The 12,926-nt window shown below is 37.2% G+C and overlaps 1 protein-coding gene across 2 annotated transcripts; it reads right to left on the reverse strand.

Annotated features, from left to right (window-relative positions):
• Positions 1 to 3,429: 3,429 nt before the first annotated feature.
• LOC131010315 (uncharacterized) lies at positions 3,430 to 11,693 on the reverse strand. 2 transcript variants are annotated; one of them, XM_057937774.1, is made up of 7 exons: positions 11,471 to 11,693; positions 7,386 to 9,377; positions 7,246 to 7,300; positions 6,722 to 6,870; positions 6,077 to 6,163; positions 3,949 to 4,077; positions 3,430 to 3,821 (listed from the first exon to the last, which is right to left on the reverse strand). In XM_057937774.1, the coding sequence occupies exons 1-7, from the start codon at positions 11,537 to 11,539 to the stop codon at positions 3,708 to 3,710; spliced, it is 2,595 nt and encodes an 864-aa protein (XP_057793757.1). In that variant the 5' UTR covers positions 11,540 to 11,693; the 3' UTR covers positions 3,430 to 3,707. The 2 variants fall into 2 exon arrangements, with proteins under 2 accessions (XP_057793757.1, XP_057793758.1); XM_057937775.1 differs by having other exon boundaries at positions 7,386 to 9,352; positions 11,471 to 11,659.
• Between the last annotated feature and the right edge of the window lie 1,233 nt (positions 11,694 to 12,926).

A 12,926-nucleotide genomic window follows, 5' to 3' on the forward strand; every position in this document is an offset into this window, starting at 1 on the left:
GTATTTTTAAATGTGCAGGTCTGGCTTGGCGCGAGGATGGGTGAAGGCTGTTGAAATTGTCAGTTGGCTGTGTCTTTCCTATGTCTCACATTTATCTTTATAAGCTTTGACTCTATAAGAATTTGAACTCCCTGCTATATGTCTTCACACATATAGTAACGCATCTCGCTGCACAACTCTGATGAAACTCTTTATTTAATTTGCTTATGCCTGTAATATCCCTTAAGGGAAATACTTCTCAAACCCTTGCTAAGTTTCAATTGCTTAATTATGTTTACCCAAGCTGGTAATTATTTTAGTCTTAACATCTTTCTTGAAAATGAGTAAAGTTTGCAATTGCTTCCGCTAAAACAAGATGTATTTCTATTTCTTTCACTATTTCTTTTATTAGTCGTACGATACTTGGTATACGCTATCACTGGCTATATCGGGCTGCGACAATAAAGAGGCTTATAAGATGTAAAAATAAGCTCTAAGAGCTTATAAGCTCCCCAAAATATAAGTTCATCTACCCCAACTTATTTTCTCATCATCTTATAAGAAACTCTCATTTTACAAAAATAACTCAACTATAATTTTTTATTTTCATCATATATCATTCCAATTTCATTTTTCTTCGATTTTATCTCTTTAACAATTTTTTTCTCACTAACAAAAAAATATCTCTTTAGCTTATAAGCTCAATTACTCAAACACTTTGACAACTTATAAATTCTTAAGAAACTACATCTTATAAGTTCTTCAAACATCTTATAAGCTCTACTCTTTAAAATAAACTTAGCTAATAAACATCGCATGCAGTACATGTCTAGAACAATTATTAATCAATTAAACTACTTTATTAAATTACTATAAATACCAATATTACTGTTAAGAAACAACACAAACAAACAATCACGAAAATGAAAAAGACAAATAAGAATTTATTATCCAATTCGTTACTATATGTAACTATGTTTGGGGGCAACGTCAAGCTAGGATTTTTGACTATAATTTTTCGAGTACAATATACAAATGGAGATCTACTATTTATACTATAGCAACTAACTGAGCCCTAATTCTAAACTCGTTAGGATTTCTTCTGAGCCCAAAAATGAATCATATGAAGTACTCCAAAAAAACAATTGAATACCAACTAAATTAAATCACCAAGATCCATATGCATACACTTGATTAAGGTGACGATAGTGTAATTAAGGTGACATGATGAATTAATTGTTTTGCGGATTCACAATGTGAAAAGAATAATCGAACGACAAGAAGAAAAAGGATGCAAGTTGCCTAAAATATTAGAACAAAAATACAAATTATAGACGTTACAAAACAGTAACCATAACATAAGAGCGTACGTGTGCACATTCATTTATTCCCACAATACAATACGTGTTGGTGTTTAAGATAATATATATTGTAATGAATTAAGTAGATGATGGTTGGCGAGGAGAGGAGGTATCCTCTGCATGAGGTATAGGAGCTCCAGCCCCTCCACCACCAAAATATGGAGCCGGATTCCATATCGGGTAGTCTTCGTCGTCCTTCATCACCGCCACCGTCGCCGCTTCATCCACATCGACTGCAAACATCAACAGCAACAACAACAAAACCATTCTCATAATTTCCTTATTCTTTCCCTTACATAACATAACTTTTATATATCCATTTCTTTTTCTTAACAGCAATTGTTACCGATTCTATTTCACAATTAAATCGCAAAAAAATGGGGGAGTGGTTTCATGCATGATGTGTGATGGAATCATGATTCTGGCGTGGCGTGTGTATTATTTACATGGGAAATTTTGAGACAGCTCATGTCGTTGAAGGCCCAAACTTCATTGCGAATGCGATTATCCTAAAACCTTAGGATTTAGGAAATACCCACAAAATATCCTCTATACATGTAAAAAAATATTTCGATCGATGATACATTCAGTCCAATCAACGTGTTGCATAATTTATAGATGTAACCAACCGAAAGACTGAAAAGTAGAACCATTTAAGAACATGCTTATTTATTATTATTATTATTGAATTATAATAACATGATTCATTAGTGCAATAGTTTGTGAACCCAATTTTGGTGGCGTTTTTCTTTGATGACCTCAATTTTAATTTATTTTATTATCATGAACATTGCAACCTTTTTTTTTTTTTAATTTTATCCCGCAAAAAAAGATCGATTGTTGGATATTTTCTTGAGCTGGGTATAAAAAAGATGATGCTACAACGCGAGAAACATGTTTTACGGGTGAACCTAGTTAGATATTAATTAAATTCGAAACTTTTGTGAGATTAAATTAAACAAATTTACAAGGGATATTTTAAAAAATAAATTACAAGTGAAGTTATAAATAAAAAACGTCAAAATTGAGGTCATAATTACATTTTTAAGGTAAATTCATAATTTTAAAGAATCGACCATAATATTTTAGCTGCTATTTTCGACTATAACCTTTTGATTTCGGGGGACTTTAATACCATTGGAAGTTCTAGTGAAAATCTAGCAGGTTATTTTTTTTAGATGAAGATACATTATTTTCATCCGAATGTTTTTATAATTTAAATATTAAATGAATGAATTCATGAATGAAACAAATATATGAATGATATATCCATAAACAAATAACATGAAAGGTTGCACCCTAACCCGCATCCTTATCCTGACCCGAACCGTGTAAATGACACTATTCGGTTATATAAATGACACTGTCTGTAATTAACACTATTCAATTATACAAATAATACTGCGTATAAATGACACTATAACATTATAAATGATAATGTGTATAATTGACACTATTCAGAAATATAAATGACACTTTTTTTAATTAACACTATAAGATTGAAAATGACACTATAACATTTTAAAATATTACAGTGTCATTTATATAACCGAATAGTGTCAATTATAGGCAGTGTCATTTATATAACCGAATAAAGTCATTTACACGATTTGAGTCAGGATGCAAGGTCAGATCAAAAAAGCGGGTCAAGGTCTGAGTACGAGTCAACTCAGTTGTATGGTACATCCGATTGTACCCAAATTTTTGTGAAATATAAGTATGTGTTTTAATCATATAAATTTACCACATTTAATTCGAAAAGTTAGAAATATACATGTGCAATTTTTTTAGACGAATATACGTGTGCAAGTTTAATTCATAGTAATTATTACGTCTGTTTCATAATTTTCCCAACACACTGTCTATTGCTCCCCAAATTATCGATACGCACGACAAATTGTAACTCTCGAGATAATATCTAGAACACGGATATATGTCTCGTTAGATAAAATAAATATTAGTACTAAAAAATATGTGAGAAGAGAAAAATATCGAAGAATATTTAGGCATCTCTTGGATCAATACAAAGCACGTAGAAGGAGGAAGCAAACAAACATACCGTGGCATCAACATCACAAATTGAATGGCATTTAGTAGAACTTTTCTTCTACTTGGCTTAATTCCTGTGAAATTAGAGTTTCTACAGCATATGAACAAGCTAAATTTGTAGCTATCCAGGTTCAAGAAAAATGTGGTTAGGAGTAAACAGATGCAAGAAAAAATCTCGTTAGCAGAAAAGAGCTGTAGTCCACCTAATGTTGGAACTATGAGAGAAGGAAAAAAAATAATGGTGACTACTCTATACATGTACCGATTCAAGAAAGTGTTGGGAAAAAAGTAGCACCTTCCTGAATATGATTATCTCGTTCAACTTCTCATCGAAGGTTTATAATCTGCTAAAACCTCTCCTCCTGCAGAGCTATCGACGTATTGCTTTATCATTTTACGGTTTGTCTCAAACACAAAGCTCAATCCCCTTACCTGGAATTTAGAGGCTTGCATTAATCTGTGATTAAGTATTCTAAAGAAACAAGAAATATGCCAGATGGAACAATTAGCTTAATAAAGAGGATGAATTATGGTAAGACGATTAAAGTGTGAGATGTACCTCAATAAGACAGCCAGAAGTAAGGCCTAGGCTCTGTCCAGGGGCTACTTCTTTGCCATTTATGTAAATTGGAGTTTTTCCGAGGTTCTTCAAATGGAACACTCCATGCATGTCCATCTTCATTGTAGCCTAACCAATGCCCCGACAAAAAAGGAAACATACATGTAAGTGCATAAGATATTGTGCAGTACATCAATTTGAATCTTGCATTGCAGACACCTTCTAACAACAGATTAAATCAGCTGTGAAAATCCAGCGTAAATGATATGAAGAAACTAAACACAAATTCACAGCTCAGGCCAAAGTTCTAACTAATACTAGTATTTGCATGTTTGTTGGCACTAGATGATGGATTAAATTTAGATAGTGGGTTTCAGAGGAGAATGAAATACCGGTCAACTTATCCAGTAATACTGCCAAGGCATTAATTACAGTTTTCAGAAGACTAAGACTCTTTTAGTCTTTTTATAAAGTGAAGTCGAAGCATTGTTCAGTGTCAATCATTTATACTTAGCATAGAGAAAGCATGCACACAAATATACAAATCTCCTCAGTGAGTTGGGAAAGGTACATCATATGTACTAAGGAATGAAGAAACGTCAGCTCTCATCTCATACAACAATCAAAGGAAAAGGTCTGCACTCCACCAAAATTAAGACTTGAAATTCAAACCAATAGATGTGGCAATCAAAACAATGTCGTTTTGATTGCATAACTTTTCAAAAAAAGATAAGTACACCTAGCATGCCACCTCAATCTCTCTCTCTCCCCCTCAACCCCCCCCCCCCCCAAACAGCACCTCTCCTTGTCCGCCAACACCACCACCATCCCCCCACCACAAAGACCTCCCTCCTCCTGGAGTGCCAAAATGGAGTGTGAAACCATCAGACCCACCACCTGCTCCGACAAACCTTCATCTACACGCAGCCTGCTCCGACAAACCATCAGCCCCAAAATGGAATCGAAACTCAGACCTTTTCTCTTCCAGCGAGGGTTTTGGGGTGGTGCTTGAGCAGCCACAGTGCAGCGTTGTAGAACCCTTCTCATATCGGATTTTCTGGTGCCTTTGACACAAAGATTGCAGACAAGCTTGAGTGCATTGAGCAGGTTGTGACGGCTGAGCAGCAGGCAGTCGGTGACGGTTTGCGGCGCCATGTCAGGTATGACACCATGCCCAATTTCTGCCGCTTCAGTTGTTGGTAGATTTCAGGTGGTCAGACGAGAACAGTGGTGGCCATTATTGTGAGAGGAGGAAGGTTTTCATTGATCGCTATTCGCTATTGTGTGGAAATTAGCATTGGTGGTGGTCGACAGGGAGGGGGCGTGGTGGTAGTGGTGGTGGTGTTGGAGACACTGGTCACCGGGGAAGGGGGCTGTTGGAGGGATGAGAGAGAGGTGGCGTGCTAGGTGTACTTTCATTTTATTTCTTATTTTTAAAAAAAATTATGCAATCAAAACAACTTCGTTTTGATTGCCACGTAAAAATCAATTTGGGGGAAATTCAATTTCGTGTGCCAAATCAGACAAGTCTTAAATTCATGTATTTCTATGCCGAAAAATAAAATTGTGTGCGATCCCAGAGAAGGTCCAAAGCTTGTGTATTTACAACCAATTATCCCTTTTTATATTGTAGGATGCATGTTCTGAGAATTAACACTTATTATTGGACAGTATGTACAACTTGAAACAAATAGGAAACACTTCACCCATATGGGGACTGGCTGTTGACAATGAGACGTCCAAAGTGCTGGGCAGTCATAGTTAACAAATAACACATGGTCCAGAATGCAACCCAGATTTCCAATCACCTAATTCCTACATGTCCCGGTAAAGTTACATCTCTTAGCCTGACATCCTATCTTATGTGAACCCACTTTAGTTAATAATTATTTCTGCAGAACGCAGTGACTTACATGCAGCAACTTTTGTTGGACCTTATCTTAAATTCAGGAGAACAAACACAGAACGCCCAAACCCAATGAGCTCATACCACAAATTTCTCAATTTTGGCAAGTATGGTGAAAGCACTATTTTGTATTATATTGATCAATGTGACCCAAAAGGAAAATTCTAAAACTAACAATTATGATTATCTACTCACATAACATAAGTTTGGGGATTAGCATACCTGTCTTCGAGAAATTTTACCACCATTTTTTTCTCTTCCCAAGTCAATGTCAACTTTAATATCATCTGTTGCCCTGCCCAGTAACACCTGAAAGCCATGACGTTTCATTTTTAAAGTAAAATTCAGACAGGAAATTGGACATAAAGTACCTCAAAGTTCACAGTATTTCCAATTTTACAAGTACATTAACAAGCTGATCACGAGTTAATGAGCTGAGTATTCTCGAATTCAAGCTTGGCTCATTTAATTTAACAGGCCTCAATAGACGAGCTCAAACAAGCTTTAAAGAACCAAAGCTCTGAGTCTCACGAAAAACATGGCTCATTTTCAGACACAAATGTGGATGTTTGTGTTGTTTGTGCCTTAGTATAGCCCTTTGTGGGTTTGTACCTTAACCAGCCTAGCTGAGCCTCACACAATATAAATGATGACCTGACCTAATATTTGATTAATAATAAGGCAGTGGTTGGAACTCCACCTCCAAGAACTGATATACAGTAAAAGAAGACAACCGAGAAAGCTCATTGCAGATTTTGTTATCTTGCAGGCAACAGTGTTCTCCACTGGCTGAGTGATTATGCAACTATGGCAGACGTAAGCAGCATTTTTTATGCAAGATTTATAGACTTGGTTGAGAGGTCATACCTCAGTTTTCTTTATAAAATGTCTTGAGCAACGCCCATATAAAACAGCAAATGCGCCCTGACCAGCAATGGCTCTCTGTGTGAAAGCATCAGCTGCCTGTTCCAGTCTTATGATTGTTCTCTTGGTTTCTTCAAGTTGATATAGCTGAACTGCAAGGATTTCATTGTGCATAATTTGAGAATCATGATACCCTAAAAGATTAGAGACAACTAAGGGACAGAGTATTACTTTAGATAATATAAGAGCACACAAGATAAGAAAATTGTAGGATACTATAAACCAAGCGCTAATAGCCAAATAGCAAAGGAGTGGCAGCCAAGTTCTTTTCTGGTAACATAGAGACTAGATAGATGCGAAAATGGAAAGTTAAGCTTTCCACAAGCAACTCTAGCGAATATACCCCCTAGAAACTCATTTAGATTAGAAAAACAAAGATACGACCAAAGTGTAATTATCTATGAGCATCCCTTTGGCCGAGAGTTTGGAATAATTGCAAGTTAACATGTAGAAAAGTGGAGAAATACCTTCAGGACTGGTGTATAAATCAAATTCATCTGGCCTCAAATCCATATCTAGGATCTGCAGGACGTAGTCAAGCAGAAGCTGAAATTAATGCGAGCAAATTACAGGAAAATAACGAATTACGAAACTTCAGATGCTATACCATTGCTTCTACATCAGAAAAATAAGGCACGTCAAATTCACTCTCAGACAAGAGCTCCTCGTGATCTGACAGTAGGGAGTGATCCATTGCCTTTGGGACATCAGTTTGCTGGAAACTCAAGTCCACATTTGATGACCCATTATTTGGAATTTCAGCTATGCCATCCACTGCACTCCGACTGCCAATAGAATTCTTTTGAAGGTTTTGATGAAGATGCAAACTACTTTCATGCTTGTCTTGGCAAGGGCCAAGGGATGTAAAACCAATATTCTTTCCCTGTCCCATCTCTGTGGGACCTCCCTTAACAACTCCAGTGATTGAATTGTGGGCATTCACATTTGCTAAACTGACATGATTCGGACTGTCACTGTTCTGAGCTTCTCTAAGTGCTGCATGCTGGACGCTACTTTCGGGCAGCTCGAATTTAACTCCATTATCTCTTCGGCATCTTAAACCCGCATCTGACGGATGGAATGATCCCATCCTGCCAGAAGGAACAGATGAATCTTTTCGGGTGTTTTTCATCAAAAGATGTCCTCCATTTGCATTGCAAGTGCTTGAGAATTTTTTAACTGATGAGGACCCAAGATAGCTAGGCTCATGCAATGCCCAGTGAGCCCCTGAGGAATTAGTAGGAGAAGGAAACCGGAAGGGAAGAAAAACATCATCATTGCTAGGAATTTCTGGGTCTTCGGTGTTTAATGTGCAACAAATGACTCCATTACGATATTCAGGACCTACTTTCATAGTAGATTCAGAGGCTGACACTTGAGCATCTGCAACTTCCTGCTGATCACGGATGCCCTTGTCATAGGACCCTCCATCATGTGTATCACTTCTTTCAGCTACATGTCCATCTGGAACCACTGCAGCCTCGCCTAGACCTGAACCAGACAAATCGCACTGATTGGGAGAATCCAATAGAAGCGAACTCAAACCATCAAGATAAGACTTTTCTATACCCTCCTTTCCATCATTTTCCATGTAGAGTAGCCCTTCGTCATTAGAAAGGTCGAACAACACCTCAAGATATTCCTGTGTGCTAGAAGTCATATCTATCATGCTATCACAAGAGAGTGGAGTTTCCAATTTAAGGTTTGAGGGGCCACAACCATATCCTAATGCATCTGACTCATTTGCAGTCTGGGGAATCATAAATTCATCTCCTAGCTGCAGGTCTGCATCTACAATTTCAATGGGCAGTTCTGTTGCAGAAATGTCCTCGGAACTATGCCAAATTGGCATCTGAGGCATAGGAGGTGAACACCCAAAACTAGGAAATGACTGATCACCAAATTCTGAAACCGCACTAGCCTGGTTCACTAAACCCTCAGTTTCAAACAAGTTACAGAGAGGCAAATCTTTTGATTGGCCAAATCCAGGGATCTCACTGCAATCCCCAGTTAATGAGATATTCTCTTCATATGGATAAGGAAGGTTGTTTGACACATTTTCCCCACCAAGGTCCTCTTGCCCATGATTTTGAACACCACTGAAAGAGGGCGTAAGACCATTTCCAGTGGACTCGGCAGCATGCGGCCCAAATTCAGCAAAGGGATGAGGCGTAATGCTGTAATCTGGGCCTTGACCTCCCAGAATATTTGAAGATGGATTGCCAACTTTGCAATCTACAGATGAGAATTCATTACCCTCTCTAAATTTAGAACAACCAGGTCCAGAAGCAAGATTGATACCCATCATATCCAGTGGTTCATTACAGATTCTTTTACGCATGGCATAATAATACTTCCGGACACTTTCAGCTTTTCTCTTCCCTGAACTGCAAGCTATATCTTTTACTCCTTCGAACTTATTAGGTCTCAATTGATTTGTTACCCCAAAACGTTCAACCCAAATCATGTAGGTTGATGCCTCTACAGAAATAACAGGATCATAGAGAAGAGAAACCCAGCGATCTTGCAGCTCCTGTACAGTATATCTCCGAGAAAATTGCACAGCACCTTTAGCTAGAGATTCCAAAGAAGCACCAGCCTAGAGTCAAAATAAGAAACAGAGGAACAGATGGAAATTCTATGTTACCATTCTGGTGCATTAAAGTACAGATAATAGGGTCGTGAAGGATAATCAAACATGATTAATAACGTGGAAAGTAACAAATGGTCTCCCAAACAGATACTCAATGCAGCAAACAATGAATTTTTTAAAATTTCATTTGTTTTTGTATTTGGTTATTTTGGTAAGAATTAACAAGGAATGCAACAGAACGCCCTGATTATTATTCAAACATATGCCTGCACTACATGAATATAGTTATATAGAAATTTATGCGCATTCAACCGTTCTTATTAAGAACTAGGCAATGGAAATAAATAGATTATAATATGAGGAAAGAAGATACCAAAATTCATCTATAACATATGATTCACATTGAGCCATTTATTATAAAGTTTTAGAGAATTATTACTTGCCTGCTTGATGTCATTGTCAACAATAAACATATCACAAATATGACATTCCTTACTTCTCTAATCTGGAAAAGAGTAGTTGTGATACTTAATTCCTAACACAAAGAAAAAAGGCACCCAGACTTTACTGACAATTGTTTCTTTCTTAAGTTGAGAAAAGGGCTTCCAGGACGTCAGGACTTGGCTTATATAATTATTACCCTTCTTACTTAACATGTACTAGTAACTACGGAAAAGGTATTGCATGATTTTATCATGAATGAACCGCAGGAACCTCAGTCCACATAGATAGCAGATGGTAATTCTATTTGAGTAGAGCACCATATATTTCATCTCCATAAATCTTTTTACTGTGATCTATTTCACATAGTAATTAAAGCAGCCTTACCTTTTATTTAAAGCACCAAGGATTATAAACTAGCATGAGATCTGAACAAGCAATAGGGCGATACGGTGTGAAGTCAAATTGTTAAGAATATTTGAGCAAACAATGCCGCAGCTTTCAATATTCACTAGCAAAGTTTGTTATGTTATTATTACTGGACTCATGCAGTGAGTAAAACCAGTCAAGGTTCTGGAATAAATCACCAATTTACAATAGCAACTAAACTACGTTTTACTTTTGCTCAACTTTTCTCAGATTTTGACGTTTAGCTAAGATTGGCAAAATTCAGCACCAGCTGCTCAAAAACTATTACAGAACATTAAGAAAGAGATTGCACTATTTGTTACATATGCCAGTTCAAACTTACCATTTGGCAGGTGTCTTACGTAGCCTTATCACTAGTTGGTAATAATCTTTTACGATGAAAAGCTCATTCCCACTTGAAAGATTTTTTCCCGATTGTAATAATAGCCTATCTTGGACAACTAATACATGTGGATTCCTAGAATCACCACGTTTAACCACAGCCTATGGAACAAGGGCATATCACGGAACACTAATTCCAAGTTCACAACAACAGATAGAAAATTGAAAAAGAGAGCATTTTAGTTAATAAAATCACATCTCATCAATATGACCAATTATAGAAAACTTCCTCTTATCGTAACACCATGCATTTCTAACTGAAAATAAACTAAATTCTACAGGTTTCTCTTCATTACGATATCAGTTTTAAACCCATTCCACATAATGTAAGAATCACCATAACTAAATGTTGTTCTGTAGTCAATTCACATAAAGTTTCAAGAAACTCATGGCGAAAGAAATCAAAAGTCAATTCACATAAAGTTTCAAGAAACTCATGGCAAAAGAAATCAACACGAAGCAGACAAAACAAAGAACCTCTGGTATCCATGCAACAACATCAAGTACGAAATTATGCAACGAGACCACATAAACAAACCAAAAATTAAAGCTGCGGGTACGCCATTACGAATAAAGGGGAAAACGCAGAAATCTAGATAGCAGGAAAAAAAATACTAAAAGGGAAATTACAGGAACAAAACACTTCTTGAACTCCATAAAAATATGAGCTCTTTTCACATTCCATCTTAAACAACTCGAAATCAATACAAGTAGCAAAAAGGGGGTTTTCATGAATTGGACCTAGAATACAGAAAAAGAGCAGCAGCCATTGGTGGGGGCTGTAAAATTTAACAAAATAATTTGCTCAAGGAAAATAAATAGTAGAAGAAAAAATAAAAGGGATGTACCTCAACGGCGTTTTTGAGCAAAACGTCGTCTTGAGGAATCCAATGAGGAGGCGGAGCCATAGCTCCCATTGTTGTGCACCTTCTGCAACTCGTTTGTGTCTGCGCCGCTTTCAGTTTGTTGTTTATTTCTTTGTATTTTAAAGTCTGTGTGGAGTGGTGGGACAGTGGAGACCAACGGGGAGCAGGAGAACAAAGAAACCTTGTAAATTGGAAAAAAAGAGTTGGACTATTTGGTCATTGGGCGTCACCAACGGGCATACATCACATTTCCCTTTAATTTTAATTATTTATTTCTTCCCAAAATTAAGCACAATTCTAAAACGAAAATACTTTAGTTATAAGTCCATCCTATTATGATGATTAACTTCCATCTTTTTCTCTCGTGATTGGTTATCCTCGGTTTTTCATATCTTTTCCGGTTTTTGGGTCCTTGGAGTTGGAGGCCAAGTTACAACATGGCAAAAGTAACAACTAAACACCCGTATATATTCCTACAATCTCTAATATTTTATATTCAAGATTTAATTAGACAGTCTCTCATGCTCTATATGAAGGTCAACTGATTGTAAAATTTAATTTTCTTTTTAGGTAAATGCCACTTTATGTCCCATCGTTTATTTGGTCGAATTATCGATTATGTCCCAACTTTTCAATAATATCTAATCAGTACCCAACCTAACAACATTTTTTCAATTGTGTCCCCTAAAAAAATTTCGGCGCCCAGAAGTTGACGTGGCACGTCGGAAACTGTGACATGGAAATATTAAAACAGTTGGATTTTCCAGCTATAATAAACTTTAAAAAAAAAAGATATATAATTATATGGCACTAAAACAATACTAACGAGTGTGAAGAAAAAAAAACCCAAATCAGCACTCAAAAATTCTAAAGTTTGGGAAAAGGGAATAACTCTTCGTCGGGCAAGGGCACCTACGATGGCCGCCGCTCCAAGCTCGTCACCGCCACGAAATACACGTTCGACGCAGTGGCCTCTCCTCTCAGGTATTCCTCCGCTGCCATGAAATACCTTTCCTCTGTTCCAATCGTGCGATGATTTCGAACCCTAAAGTCAATTTGATGTTCCCGGAGGACAGGGAGATCGACGACAGCAGCGGAGAGAGCCGGTGAGAGGCAAGAAAACACGGGGCAGTGGAAGCGGCGAGGCGGAGGAAGGGGATGAGGTGACCCATTCTGGCGCAGGGGAAGAGGGCTACATGGTAGCGGAAGACGTTAGGGAGGTTGGGGGCTGAGGAGGGAGTTGGGGATGTCGAGGACCATAGCAAAATTCCCTTACAAGAATCATAGCAAAATCGTATACCCACCAAAATTCTATCAAGATTTTCTCTTGCTCTCTTCTCTATTCATGATTCACTTCAACTATTACACAATAGATCATTTTTGAAACATAAATCGAAGAATGAAGAGAAATCGAAATATAAGGATTTATAAACAAAAT

Source organism: Salvia miltiorrhiza, chromosome 2 (assembly GCF_028751815.1).
Source record: "Salvia miltiorrhiza cultivar Shanhuang (shh) chromosome 2, IMPLAD_Smil_shh, whole genome shotgun sequence".
NCBI lineage: Eukaryota > Viridiplantae > Streptophyta > Magnoliopsida > Lamiales > Lamiaceae > Salvia > Salvia miltiorrhiza.